The sequence below is a fragment of the Penaeus monodon genome, chromosome 6 (genome assembly GCF_015228065.2).
Source record: "Penaeus monodon isolate SGIC_2016 chromosome 6, NSTDA_Pmon_1, whole genome shotgun sequence".
NCBI classification, from domain to species: Eukaryota; Metazoa; Arthropoda; class Malacostraca; order Decapoda; family Penaeidae; genus Penaeus; species Penaeus monodon.
Window position 1 is genome coordinate 13,543,999 of NC_051391.1, and position 14,414 is coordinate 13,558,412.

A 14,414-nucleotide genomic window follows, 5' to 3' on the forward strand; every position below is an offset into this window, starting at 1 on the left:
GAATGTCTCCAGGAACAACGAAGCGTCGAAGGAACCGCTTGCTGGACTTGGAACCGTCTCCCTTCTTCTCCAAGTGACCCTCAACCACCAACTCTCGCTCGTTCACAGCCTTCGCGCTGACCTCTCCGCCGTCCATAAAATCATGAACGTCAATGACAAACTGAAAATATATGGAAGGGTAAATCAATATGGTGAAATATATCTAATGAAAATCACATTTTCAGGGAGAGAAAAAAGGTATTCAAAAATAGATGTTGACAGGAGCAATTACATAGATACTGAAATATCGTTAGTGACATATTTGTACCTTATGATGACGGTCATCCTCCAAAGACGTGACGGCCTGAGTCTCTTCTCGCGAATCTCGGGATCGAAGGATTCTGTAGCGGGTCAGTTCATCGACTTCCGGAGACGCTTCTCCCCATCTTCTCAGGATTTCCCTAACAGCTTTCCTAAAGTCTTCCGTAGAGTCCTTGAAGAAGGAGTCGTGGAAAAAGAGTCCCATTTTGGTCAGAGGAAATGAATTTTCAGACTTTTGATACACAGAGCCTTTTGGCATCGCGTGATTCTTCTTCCTTGCTAAGTCTTCTATTTCCAGATATTTCTTTGGATTCTTCCAGACATTCCTGTTTACCCTCCTGAAAAAAAAACATAGATAACAAAAACTCTTCAGGTGAAGATACTGAATTCGTAGGCTATAAATCTACTTCATTTAAATTAATGGGAACAGATTGTAAAATAATGCCTACTTACCACTTTGGGTGCAGTGATTGTTAGTATGCCATCGGAAGACATGACAGAAGTGATGGCTGCCATGTCAGTTTGGCGAGGCAGGGAGAAACGGCGTCTGAATGAGTGTGAGGAGATGGATGAGTTTCCTTCTTCCTCCTTCTCTGTGCTTCCTTCCACCACCAGCTCTCTCTCGCCGACCACTCTCACCTTCACCTTTCCGTCCGTAAACTCATGCACATCCATTACGATCTGTGGTAGGAAAATTATCCTCACTTTTCTTACCCATAAAAGATATATATATATATATATTCCAATTTTTCAAATATCTTTATCAACAACTAAGAATGATTTGAAGCAACTGACCTTGTTTACCTGTTTGTCTGATGTGACTGGTACGGCAAGCTTCTTCAGGTGACGTGATTGAAGCCTCTGTATCGCTAGGATATCTTTGTAGCGAGACCCCGTGTCCAGGTCTGCCACGGAGCATTGGTCTCCACCTGTTCAAGACTTCTTATGGCGGCGTCAAACTTTTGTGCATGTCGGAGAAGATGGTCGTGAAGAAGTTCCCTTCGAGTGTCATGGTAGGAGTTCTCTCGGGAATCCCTGACGAGACCTTTCAAGTCTGTCGAGGCCTCAATTCCTTACAGACGAGGCTTGATTCATCTGTGATGTCAGATTGTGTCCTTTCAATCGTTTTCTTGCCTCCCAACGTCACAAACATTGTCTTTAATGCTCTCCCTTGAAATTTGAATTTCCACAGACCGTGGCTGAAGACTGTTGACTGTGGGTATTTCTTTGGCATGACTTGGAATGTTTATACTTTCCTTCTTTATTGTATCACAGATAAGTTTTGGTGAGCAGTTGGATTCTTCGCATGTATTTTCAACGGAACCGGTTTCATTCATATCTGTAGTTCTGGAAAGGTCCGAGTTCTGAACTTGTTCGAGCTTAATAGGAATGATAGTTGTCCTTTGGTGAGACTGTTCCTCCTGTTGAATAGAAGGCGGTCTTTGTAGTGTATTTGGTTTGGGACTGAAAATTTAACTGTTTTTTTTTTTTCAAAAGGGGAAACGGAAATTCGTAAGAATGATACTTCCCTTTTTTCGGAGCATTTTAGAAAGGGTCCCATTGAAAAAAAATAAAGGTGATGGCTGCATTCGAAAGAGAGGAAAAAAAGCGGCGTTAAAGGGGTTGGGACCAGATGACCCTCCCCCTTTTCCCCTCCTCTCCACACGTCCTTCCACACCACCCCTTCCCCCCCCACTTCCCCTTTCACTTCCCCACCAGGAAGTCGTCACGCCACCACAATCGGGTTTGAGATTTTTTTTTAAATTTTCGTGATATTCAACTCTTTGTTCTGAAAAAGGAACAAATAATAACAAAAAACAAATAATTTTTTAAAACATTTTTTTTCAAATAAATATGACACCCTTTGTATTCGTAGAATGGACCTAAAGCTAGAAAAAAAATATCGGGGAAGTAGCTCACCTTATGACCTGATAATGTCAGCCCGTGACGTGACGCCTGGGCCCTCCTCCTCAGTGTCTTGTTCAACGCTGAATCATTTCCAGCATCCAAATCAGTGGTTCCACTGCCGAACCCTTAGTCGCAAACCTCTGCAATCAAGGTCTGGGAGCTCCCCTTCGACTGGGGCAAGGCATACCTCCCTTTTGGAAGGGTTCTGGCGCCACAGGGTTGCATCCAGGGAAAACTTGGGTCGACTTGGAAGGGGGCCTTGGTGGCAATTATTTCCTGACTCCCAGTCCTGACGAAGGCTTTTGCTATGTGTCTTCGCTTTCAACGGGCGAACCTTTAAGGGCCCGGCCACGAGTTGTGCTGTAAATAAGAAGACGCACCGCCCCAAAATACTCCCATTTTGCTCAAATTCAATTTATGAAATCTTGATGATCATTTGATATTCATTAGGTTGTTATTCAGCTTTATTGGAAGTGATCTGCAGATTATGTTCGCATTTCAATTCTTTGATGCATCAGTTGGACAAAAATTGACAGTTTCCATTTTGATTTCATGATAAAAACACATACAACCACCAACACAACACACATATATTGATGCGTATTATTAAGTGTATATCAAAACTTTATTTTAATATATATTATATATATCATATATATATTATATAATATTATTATATATTTTGTATATATATATATTAATCCATATATCCATACATAATATATGTTCATCTATTTGTAAATACATACATATATTATTATATTATATATATCATATATAAACACAAATACACACCCAAACACACACACACATATATATATAATATATATAATAGTTTATATAAGGGTATATAATTTTATAGGGAAATTTTAATATATATAATATATATATATATATATATTATATTATATAATATATATATATATATATAAATAATATATTTATATAATTTTTTATATATATATATTTATGATGTATATGTCAATATAACATACATAAATATATATATATATACATATAATATATATAAAATATATATATATATATATATATATATATTATAAAATATATTTTAAATGCGTGTGTTTTGTATTGTCTACACATGTATTATACAGACATATAAACACCCACCATATATATACAACTCAAAACTCATACACACATGTAAGTGGATGTGTGCGTGTGTTTGGGTTTGTTTTACGCATATATGTATACATACAATATGCGTAAACAAACACACACACACACGACACACCCAAACTTACATGTGTGTATGAGTTTTGAGTTTGTATATATATGTGTTTTGTGTTTAATGTCTGTGTAGAATATATATCTACATAACAACTTATTGTATGCATCATATAAAATAAAATACATTATTTTATACAACCTATTTTAGTATATATGTTTTTTCTCTGTTTTAAGGGCGCATTATGCACTAGAGGGGACCTTCCTTTGTCCCCTTTGCATGCCATTGATACAGTGTATGTATATAAGAAACACACATATCGTACTAACATTCATCCATGAAGATGGAGGGCGCCTTGATCATTACACATACACACATTTCACACAAGATAAACTCTCTCGTCGCCTCATTTATGCGTCTCTAGTTATACCTTTGTGTGCTAGTCTATGTTTGTGTTTCAATTTTCATGGCATATTTCTTGTCCCAAAAATATATATTTTTTTTCTTATTTTAAACAGGGTCACAGATACAATTTTTCATTCTCTGTATATTTATTAAAAATTATTGTGAAAAATCACTCATTTTCATCGGATTAGTCTTATACATTATCGATAAAATATGTCTTGTAGGTCCTCTAAGAAAATGGGCAAACAGATTCACATTTAAGGAATGTTGGTAGGTAATTGTAACTTCTGTTGCTGTTCCATCCTTGTTCCTGGCATCTGTTAATAATAATAAAAAAAAAAAACGTTAAACCAGAGTTAGATCCTTAGATCATTGAAAAAGAAATACGGAAAAAAACATTTAGATATCAATGGATGTCGAAATAAACATAAAACTTACCTAAATAGCTCTTGCCATTCGCCGACTGGTAAAGACCACGCCATTCTTACACAAAACCATACATATCACAATCAGATTTGGGACTCGATAATCAATAAAAAAAAAATCATATCTAACATCATCTAAACTACAAAAGTAGAAACTTGAGAAGCTGTGACTTTAGAAATGGTTCGTGTAGGAATGATGGTGGTGAGCGCGGGAACTAGAGGCGAACGTGCGGACGCTGTAACCGTCGGCCTCTTTCGAAGACTCTGCCACGTTTTTCTCCTCCCAGCTGTGGCCGCTGTCTGTCTTGTTCTCCATTCGGGTCCTCGTCTCGCTCGAAAAGCCTTTGGTGCTCGTCTTCTCGTCGGATTTGCCTTTCTTAGTCGAGATAACGCTAAGAATTCCGTCGGAGGACAACGCGGAGCTGATGGCGTCTCGATCATCAAGCTCAGGCAACAAAAATCGGCGACAGAAGCTTTTCCTCGCCGAACAACTGCCTTCCTGCTTCTCTGCTTGGCCTTCGATCACAAGCTCACTCCCTCCGACCAGTGACACCGTTACATCTCCGCTAGTAAAGTCATGTACGTCCATCACAATCTGAGGAAACAAAGAACTGGGTGAGATAACAAGTTAATGACACATTAACAAAGCAACATCCATTGTCTGAAAATAAAAATACAAGACTTCCTAGTGCAAAGTCGTACCTTGTGTGTGTGTTCATCCTCTTTCACAGAGAATGCTTGATTTTCTACTTGCAGATTGCGTTGACGTAAATTTCTGTAGACCTGCATGGCGTCCCTTTCACCAGACCATTCATTGGCACTTTCCAACACTTCCTTTACAGCCTGACTGTATTTCTGACGTACATTCTCGAAGAAATGGTCATCAGAAAACAGACCCTTCCTGATTATGGGCAAATACGAACTTTCTGAAGAGCGTTTGCCTTCACTTGCAAGGGAAGCAGTAGACACTTTCGCCTCACACTCTGATTTTCGAGCATTATCACTAACTTGATTGTCCTTCAGAGTAACTTGATGCTGGCGATCAAGTTGCTCGAGGCTGTTGCTTTCATTTGCAACTTCATAATGAACTGGGATAATGTGTTTGCGTGTCTGACTTTCCTGTGGAAGAGATCATTTGTTTGTTTATACATATGCAAACTGTTCAAGCCCAAGTTGTTGGTACATTATTCTGGAGAACTATTATTCATTTTCCTTTTATCTGTACTCACATTTGACGCAAATGAAGCAGTGTCGACGGATGAGGACTGTGACGTTGCTTTTGTGGAGGATTCCTGTACACTATGAGCTTCACATTTTGTTTGATTTTTAGTCCTGCTAGTCAATGCTGATGAAGCCTCATGGCTGCCTTCTTCCGAGTTGATGATTTTGTCTTCAATCTGTGTGTGGGTCTTGCTTCCCTTTTTTCCCCGATGCTCATTGGTACTTTGACTTCTTTTATTACAATCGTTGGCTTCTGAAAGGTTTAGCACTTTATTGAAACATACCTTCATCGCAACTGAAATTCGAATACATATTTCAGCATTAATAAATAGAAGGGTTTAAGAAAAGAGCTTACCTTTTTCGGAGCCGAAATTGTCAGCACACCATCTGAGGACATGACGGAAGTAACAGCGTCCAGTTGAATGTCTCCAGGAACAACGAAGCGTCGAAGGAACCGCTTGCTGGACCTGGAACCGTCTTCCTTCTTCTCCAAGTGACCTTCAACCACCAACTCTCGCTCGTTCACAGCCTTCACACTGATTTCTCCTCCGTTCATAAAATCATGAACATCGATGTACAAACTGGAAAAAACAAAGAGGTTAGACTTTCATAATAATAAAGACACCATGTAATAAATTATACAGAGCATCTTAACGGACAAACACAAACTGTATTTATGCTTACCTTATGGTAAGATTCGTCTTCCAGTGATGTGACAGCCTGATTCTCCTCTCTAAGATCTCGAGACCGAAGGTTTCTGTAGCTTGTGAGATCATCGAAGATGGACGATTCCTCTCCCCAGTTCCTTAGCACCTCCTTTATTGCCTTGTGGAAGTCATTCCTGGTGTCTTGAAAAACAGAATCGCTAAAGAAAAGTCCTCTTCTTCTAATAGGGACGAACTTGCTTCCAGATTCATGGCAAGTTGCAGTTTCCATAAGGGACGATTTCTCCTGACACTCACATTCCCTCTTCTGAGTAGACATTTCATCCTTCCTTTGCTTTTCCTCCTGCACTTGAGTCTGACTGATGTTCTCTTGAGAATTTACGTAGGTGTCTGCAGAGGAGCTTCGAACCTTTTTCAGACTCATTTGTCACAGATCCGATAATCTTGATTGGAATCTTCATCTCATTTTGCTTCTGAGAAGTCTTCTCTTCGCTTGTCTGTCTCTCAGAACAGCGAAGACACTCACATTCTTCTTCTTTCTTTTCCTTGATAGATTCGTTGGTGACACTTGTCTTTGTGGAAGATGAGGATGTTTGTTCCTGTGAAACAGCCCGTTTTCCTTCGACTGTGACCGGGATGGTTTTGGTCTGCTGAACCTTACCGTTCTGTTAAATGTAAAAAGAGTTTCATCATATGAAACTATCTCTCTTTTAAATCATACATTATTTCTTTACTCATTTTCATTGGAGTTTAATTATGTGGTCATAAGGCCAAATACTAAACAAAAATCTCACCTTTGCAGGAGCAGTGATCGTAAGGATACCGTCTGAGGACATGACAGAAGTGATGGCTGTCATGTCAGTGTGTTGTGGCAGAGTGAAACGGCGTCGGAAGGAATAGGAAGACAGAGATAAGCTTCCCTCTTCCTTCTTTTCCACACGTCCTTCCACCAACAACTCCCTCTCGTCCACCACCTTCACCTTCACGTCTCCGCCCATGAAGTTTCCACCCGCAAAATCTTGCAATGTGTGATATTTATGAATTACTTTTTACGTTATGAAAATAAGCCCCATGCCACCGAAATGTTCCATCCTTTTTTAAATTGTTTTCAAATGGAGTACCTTATACTAGAGTTCCCTGATTAGGGGTGACGCCTGATTCTTTCCTTCAATCACGGGTCGAAGCTGCCTGTAGCGGTAAAGGTAGTCGGTCCGTCCAGCGGTCTTTTCAGCTTCAGATCTGTGTCATTCCACCGCTCCAGGACTTCCCTGATGGCTGAGTTGAAATCCTGATGTATATCAGAGAAGAATGAGTCGTGGAAGAAATTTCCTCTACGTGTGATGGGCAGGAAAGTGTCCCATGATCCACAAGAGCCATGTTTGCTCCCTCATCAGTACGAGAGGATTTTGTGGACACTGATGAATTTCTTTGCTCTGAGGCAGAAAATCCTTCTTCAGCCCGTGAGTGAGATGCATTGCTAACTGGAACGTCTGTATTCTTAGCGTGGCATCTGTTTTCCAAAGAACATCTTGTACATTCACATCCCTCTTGATCCACGTCCATGAACTTCGAGGTGGCCTCAGCAGAAGCAGTGGAAGATGTGTTAGAAGATTCCCAGTTCTGAGTTCTTGAGGTATTCTGAGTTTTTTCGATGTGGACGGGAATGATGGTGGCTTTCTGCTGTGCATCTTCTCCCTAAAGAAGAAAAATAATCTTTGAGTTTATATTGACAGTTCATATAACTACATATCGCGTTTAATTTTACTTGTATGAACTGCAATACAATTGAAAGAGTCCACACACTAGATACTTACAACTTTTGGCACAGTGACTGTGAGGATTCCATCCAAGGACATGACAGATGTGATGGCTGTCATGTCAGTAAGATGAGGCAAGGAAAATCGTCTTCTGAAGGACTGTGCAGACATGGAAGACTTTCCCTCTTCCTTCTCCATACGTCCTTCCACCACCAGTTCTTTCTCACCTACTACCTTCACCTTCACATCTCCACCCATGAAGTCGTGCATGTCCAACACAATCTGTGAAATCAACAATTCTCACTAACCATTTCTATGGTACAGTTGTGAATTACTATTACTATTATTTGTTTCATGTTGAATGTTATCCATCACTTGCCATGGTCTCTTCAGCTATCTTTTCGTTTTGAACGCAAATGTCAGGATTTGTTGGTTCGCCTGTGACACGGGGATTGTTATAACCGCATCCGTATATACTCGTTGTTTACCACAAAACTAATGGTTCTCAAATTTTGCCTCGCAACATATAAGTGTCACATTAATTACAAACGTAAGTTGAACCTAGGGTTTTCCATCACTGTTTATGAAGCATTATTATAACGTGATTGTCAATGTTCAAGGGAATGTAATATATACAATGAATTCGTATACTTATATCAATGGAATAGAGAGGTGGTTTGTTGCAGAAGTTTAGAATATAATTTTAGTGTGTCGCCAGACTATAAAGGTTGAGAACCACTACACTATATAAACTTTACATATATATATATATATATATATATATATATATATATTTATATATATATATATATGAAGTCAATAACTTGCCTTATGACTAGTGGTGTCTGAGGTCACTGTAATGGCCTGATTCTCTTCCTTCATATTGCGAGAGCGAAGCTGTCTGTAACGTCCCATGATGTCACTGTTGTTCCTACGATCCGTCAGCGTGAGGTCATCGTCACTCCATCGGTTCAGAACATCCCTAACGGCGGCGTCGAAGTCGTGGTGTATATTAGAGAAGAACGAATCCTGGAAGAAGCTTCCCCTTCGAGTGATGGGAAGAAATGTGTCCCAAGACTTCTTGGTGGATCCTCCACATCGACAGCAACTCACGCCAGGGGCAGAGATCTTCACATCGTAACACTTGTTGATGGGAGCCATTATGTACACTTGATTTTCAGATTACAGAGTCACTTCTTTAGCCTTAGGAGATGCGAGGACGGTTGCTCTTGTACTGAAGAGGCTGAAGAGCGCCCCGTCCTTTATATCGGCTGGTTCGTGCAGGTGACGTGGAAACGGCGTCATCGAGTATGTATAGCACAGCTTCCCCTGCCAGAAACCGTAAAGCATGACTCAGTGCCCGCGAGCACTTTTAAGCTATGAATTAGTTTATAAGTTTAGACACCTAGATGGTTCCTATTTTGCAACCATTTTCGCCCTTGCTATGTGCGCTTTCTTTAGTGCGTATGCTGATATATATATAAATATATATATATATATATATATATATATTTATATATATTATTTATATATATAATATTATATATATATATATAATATATTATAAAATATATATTATATATATATATATAATAAAATATATATATATTATATATATATATATATATATAATATATATTATATATATATATGTTTTTTTTGGAGGGAGGATGGATGTGTATGTGTTGTGTGTTGGGGGTGTTTGTTTGTGTGTGTTGGTTGTGGTTTGTTTGTGTGTTGTGTGGGGGTTTTGTGTGTGTGTGTGTGTGTGTGTGTGTTGTATTATGTTGTATGTATGTATGTATGTATGTATGTATGTTTGATGTATGTGTGAAATGTATGTCTGTATTGTGTGTGTGTGTGGGCGCGTGTGTGTGCGCGTGCGGTGTGTGGTGTGTGTGGGTGGTGTGTGTGTGTTTTTGTTGCGTGTGTGTGTGTATAGTGTGTGTGCATGTAAATGCATATTTATATTATTATATATATATATATATATATATATTAATATATATATATATATATATATATTTTAGACACACACACACACCACACACAAAACCCCAAAACACACCACACACCACACACACACACACCCCAAAACACAAAAAAAATATATATATATAATATATATATATATATATTTTAAATTATATTTATATATATATATATATATATATATACATATATACACAAACCAAGAGTTCTAATCAATGAATATGCAACACCATTTACAGACACCTTCAGCCTGCTCTTACTTCAGCTTCGTCGTGGCAAGAGTTTTCGATGAAGGCACGTTTCTCCGGCGCACCGGAAATCGGTGATTTTGACTGAAATTTGACGAAAAGGTTAATGGGGGTTAATGACGAATTTGCTTGACTGCTTGACTATGCTTGACTGCGTGTCGAACTCACACTTGTTTGAGTAGCACGAGAGATAATTTGATGCCAAGTGGATGTTGAAAATCACAGTTGTTGCGGAAAGTTGAAAAAAAAAATCGTCTGAAATATTCGACGGCTTTGCACCGAACTGAATTGCAAAATAGATCTCTATGAGTAAATATGTAAATATTTATTTGCCTATATCTTTCTGTTCATCCATCTGTATATATATCTATCTGTTTGTCTCTCTATCTGCCTGTCAATCTCTCTCTCTCTCTCTCTCTCTCTCTCTCTCTCTCTCTCTCTCTCTATAATATTATATATATATATATATAATATATAATTTTTAATATATAAAGAGAGAGAGAGAGAGAGAGAGAGAAAAGGGGAGAGAGAGAGAGAGAAGAGAGAGGATTAATATATATATATATATCTATATATATAAAATCAAATATATATATATAAATATGTGTGTGTGTGGTGTGTGTGGGTGTGTGTGTGTGTGTGTGTGTGTGGTTTGTGTGTGTGTGTGTGTGTGTGTGGTGTGTGTGTGTGTTGTTTTGCGTGTGTGTGTGTGTGTTGAGTGTGTGTGTGTGTGTGTGATGTGTGTTTTGTGTGTGTGTGGGGGGTGTGTGTGGTGGTGGGTGTGTGTGGTGTGTGGTGTGTTGTGAGTGTGTGTGTGGGTGGAGAGTGTGTGTGGTGGGGTGGTGTGCTGTGTGGGGGTGTGGAGTGTGTGAGTGTGTGTGTGTGTGTGTAAATATCTATCTGCCTATATCTTTCTGTTTATCCATCTGTTGTTCCATCTATATATTTATCTATCTGTTTGTCTCTCTATCTGCCTGTCAATTTATCTATCTATCTATCTATCTATCTATCTATATCTATCTATCTATCTATCTATCTATCTATCTATCTATCTATCTATCTATCTATCTATATATATTTTATATATATATATATAATATATATATATATATAGATTATATATAACATTATATATAACATACTATATATATATATTTTAAAATAATATATATATATTTTAAAATTATATATATATATATATATATACATATATATATACACACACGTTTGTGTGTGTGTGTGTGTGTGTGTGCTTGTATAAAGATAGACAGATACATAGATGGATAGACAGATAAACAGATAGTTTGACAAAATTAGATGCAGTTACAGATAAATAAAGAGGGAGAGCCATAGCCATATATTTAATCAAATAAAAAATTAACAAATAGTAAACATATCTTATACGACGGCCCAGCTTTACATTCTTCCCTGAAATGACAGTGTGTATGCTCTAGGAGTTTTTTTTTAATAAGATATACGTGATAGGAATGATAATTATATAATATACTGAGATCGTAACACTAATAATCTGAATTGTCTGTTAAAGCGATTATGATCTACGTGAAGAGAGATAAAATGTGAATAAGTATAAGATGATCGATAATTAATATAACTTTATATTCGGTAAACATCGTTTTCATTTGCAAAGATCAACCTCCAGCTCTCATCCAAGCCTACCGACTCGTTCACGCTCAAAAATACACAAGGTGTGATGAGTAGAGAGAGGAAAAAAAAAATACAAAAATATTTAAGTTCGTTTCCTCCCTATTTTCACTGTCTGACTGGTCCTCCCTTCCCTCTTTCCCTCCCCCCACCCCTCCCCATCCTCTTTCCCTCCCCCTCCCTCCTCACCCCCCCACACACACCCCAACCCCTTCTTCCCATAATGCCTAATACCCTGAAGGGATTTTTGGCACCAAGAAGACAAGAGGCGTTTCCGGCCCGCCTTAGTCACCGCCCAGTATTAGAGGGCTGTTCACCGCGACGCCGGGGGATTATTGCTGATTTCGCGGTGACGTCGGGTCGTTGTTGTCAGACGCTCCCTTTGACAACAGGGGTCAGAGTGGTTGTCCATTGTTCTTCAAAACATTAATTTTTAATATAACTTCTTTTTCCGTTTATTTATTATTTAAAATTTTTTAAGTTTTTAATATATAAAGATCATATATATATATTTATATATATATAAAATAATATATATATAAAATATTTTATATATATATATATTATTATATATATAATATAACTATATTCATAAATTTACACACACACAAAACATATATTTTTTTGTAAAAAATATATATAATTATATATATATATATTTTATATATATATATATGTTTTTTTGGTGTTTTAAACAAAAATTTATAGATAATTTTATAATATATATTATAAATATATATTATATATATATATATATTATTATATATATAATATATACATATAATAAAATAAAACAAAAAAAACCGTAAACAACAAAACACCAAAAAAAAAACACACAAACACTAAATAAAAAATAAAAAAAAAAAAAAAAAAAAAAAAAAATACATACATATATATTATATTATATATATATATATATTAAATATATATATATTAATATTTTTTTTTTTGTTTTGTTGTAACATTTAAATAAACCCAAAAAAAAAAAAAAAAAAAAAAAAAAAAATATTTTTATATTTATTATATTAGTTATATATTATATATATATATATAATTAAATAATTTTTTTTTATATAATTATATTAATTATATATATATATATATATAAATTTTGTTTTTAAAAATACTTCCTTCCATAGCAGTTTCCAAAATCATCACGTTTGTTCTCTGACAAACATGTGATTAAATTTTGCATTATGTACATATATATATATATATATATATATATATATTATAATAAAAATATAATATAATATATATATATATAATATATTCTAATATATATATATATTATATAATTTTATAATATATATATATTATACATATTATATTTTGATTATACAGATATATACTAATTTTGCAATAATTTAATATCTTTAAAGTTTGGATTATAAAATAAAATTTTCATAAATATTATAATTTTTCTTTGTTTTCTTAAGAAAACAAATCATTAAATTTTAACTTATGTAAAACTTTTAAAAATTTTAAATGAACATATAACACAAAATATGTTTTAAAACAAATTTAAAGGGGAAAATTTTTAGACGGTTAAAAACAGAACCTGTAGATTTTTTTTCCTGTTAGGTAGAAAACCCGTGGGCACTACCTGACATTACAATTCAAAAAGAATTTTAGGACCCAGTTTTTTGATTTGCCATGTAATAATACCCTCCCCGGAAAATAAAATAAATAAATTAATATCTTATATGCGGGTGGTTACATCACTTTAAAACTAACTGAACAGTCTTGTAACTTGGCAACCACAAGAAATTTTTAATAAAAATAAAATATCTTTTGCTGCATCAATATCTGCGTAATTAATTGCGCATTTCAAATAGACATAAGTATTAAAAATCGTATGTTTACCTAAGGACTTTATCAAGACCTTGTGAAAATCATTTTACCTCATTTAACATTGTACATCGGTTTTCTCTCAGTTTCATTTAGAGCCAGTGCACTAAGCGCCGCCAAGTGCCAACAGAAAATTATATTATGAGATGACTCTCTTAAAAGAAAAATACATGTTTCCCTCACTAATGGTTGGGAATGAATATAGCCTCAGCAGTCACTCTTCATCACTGTAGAATGGTTTCTAATATTTTTAAAAGTATTTTAGAGGTAATGCGAGTTAATTGAAAATCAGGCTGTGAGAAAAGGCTGTTTTTCGTCAACTTACTCCGCAAAAATTGTTGGGTGTTGAACTTTGTCTTGCCGTCCGTCCGATTCAGTCTTTTTTTCCGATCCGAATGAGGATCACCGGCTGTGGGCTGTTCAGAGATGCGAACCATGTTTACGTTCAGATTATTTGGCTTGAAAACTGATGGTGTTTTTCCCCCCCCCCCCCCTTTCTTCCATCGTCCCTCTCTTCACTGGGGGGGACTCAACAGCACGGGTGTGGGCTCACGGCTCTGGAGATGCTCTCTCTCAAAACATTTAAACGCCTTTATATCATCTACGCTGTTAAGGAGTCTTCAAGGGATTCCACCTTTCGATGTCTTTTGACAATTCGCTTTGCAGGGGATGCTTAAGCGGTACAACATCTCTGGCATCCTTTATTTGCAGCTCTCTGATGGAGAGGGGCCCTCGTCGTCGGCTAACTCTATGGAAGAAGCTTTCGACAATTTATGCTGCTTTTTGCTTCC

At 36.4% G+C, this 14,414-nt stretch overlaps 1 protein-coding gene and 1 pseudogene across 1 annotated transcript in view; both read right to left on the bottom strand.

The window, feature by feature from the left end:
* The window catches only part of LOC119573875, a 1,392-nt gene extending 404 nt beyond the window's left edge, over positions 1-988 (bottom strand). Inside the window, exons 1-3 of the mRNA XM_037920981.1 lie at positions 754-988; positions 308-638; positions 1-160 (exon numbers count right to left, since the gene is read on the bottom strand). Of these exons, the coding sequence (XP_037776909.1) occupies positions 1-160; positions 308-559 (412 nt within the window). The 5' untranslated portion in view covers positions 560-638; positions 754-988. The remainder of the gene's footprint in view (positions 161-307; positions 639-753) is intronic.
* A 2,956-nt stretch (positions 989-3,944) lies between these two features.
* Positions 3,945-9,113, bottom strand: LOC119574246 (annotated as a pseudogene).
* Between the last annotated feature and the right edge of the window lie 5,301 nt (positions 9,114-14,414).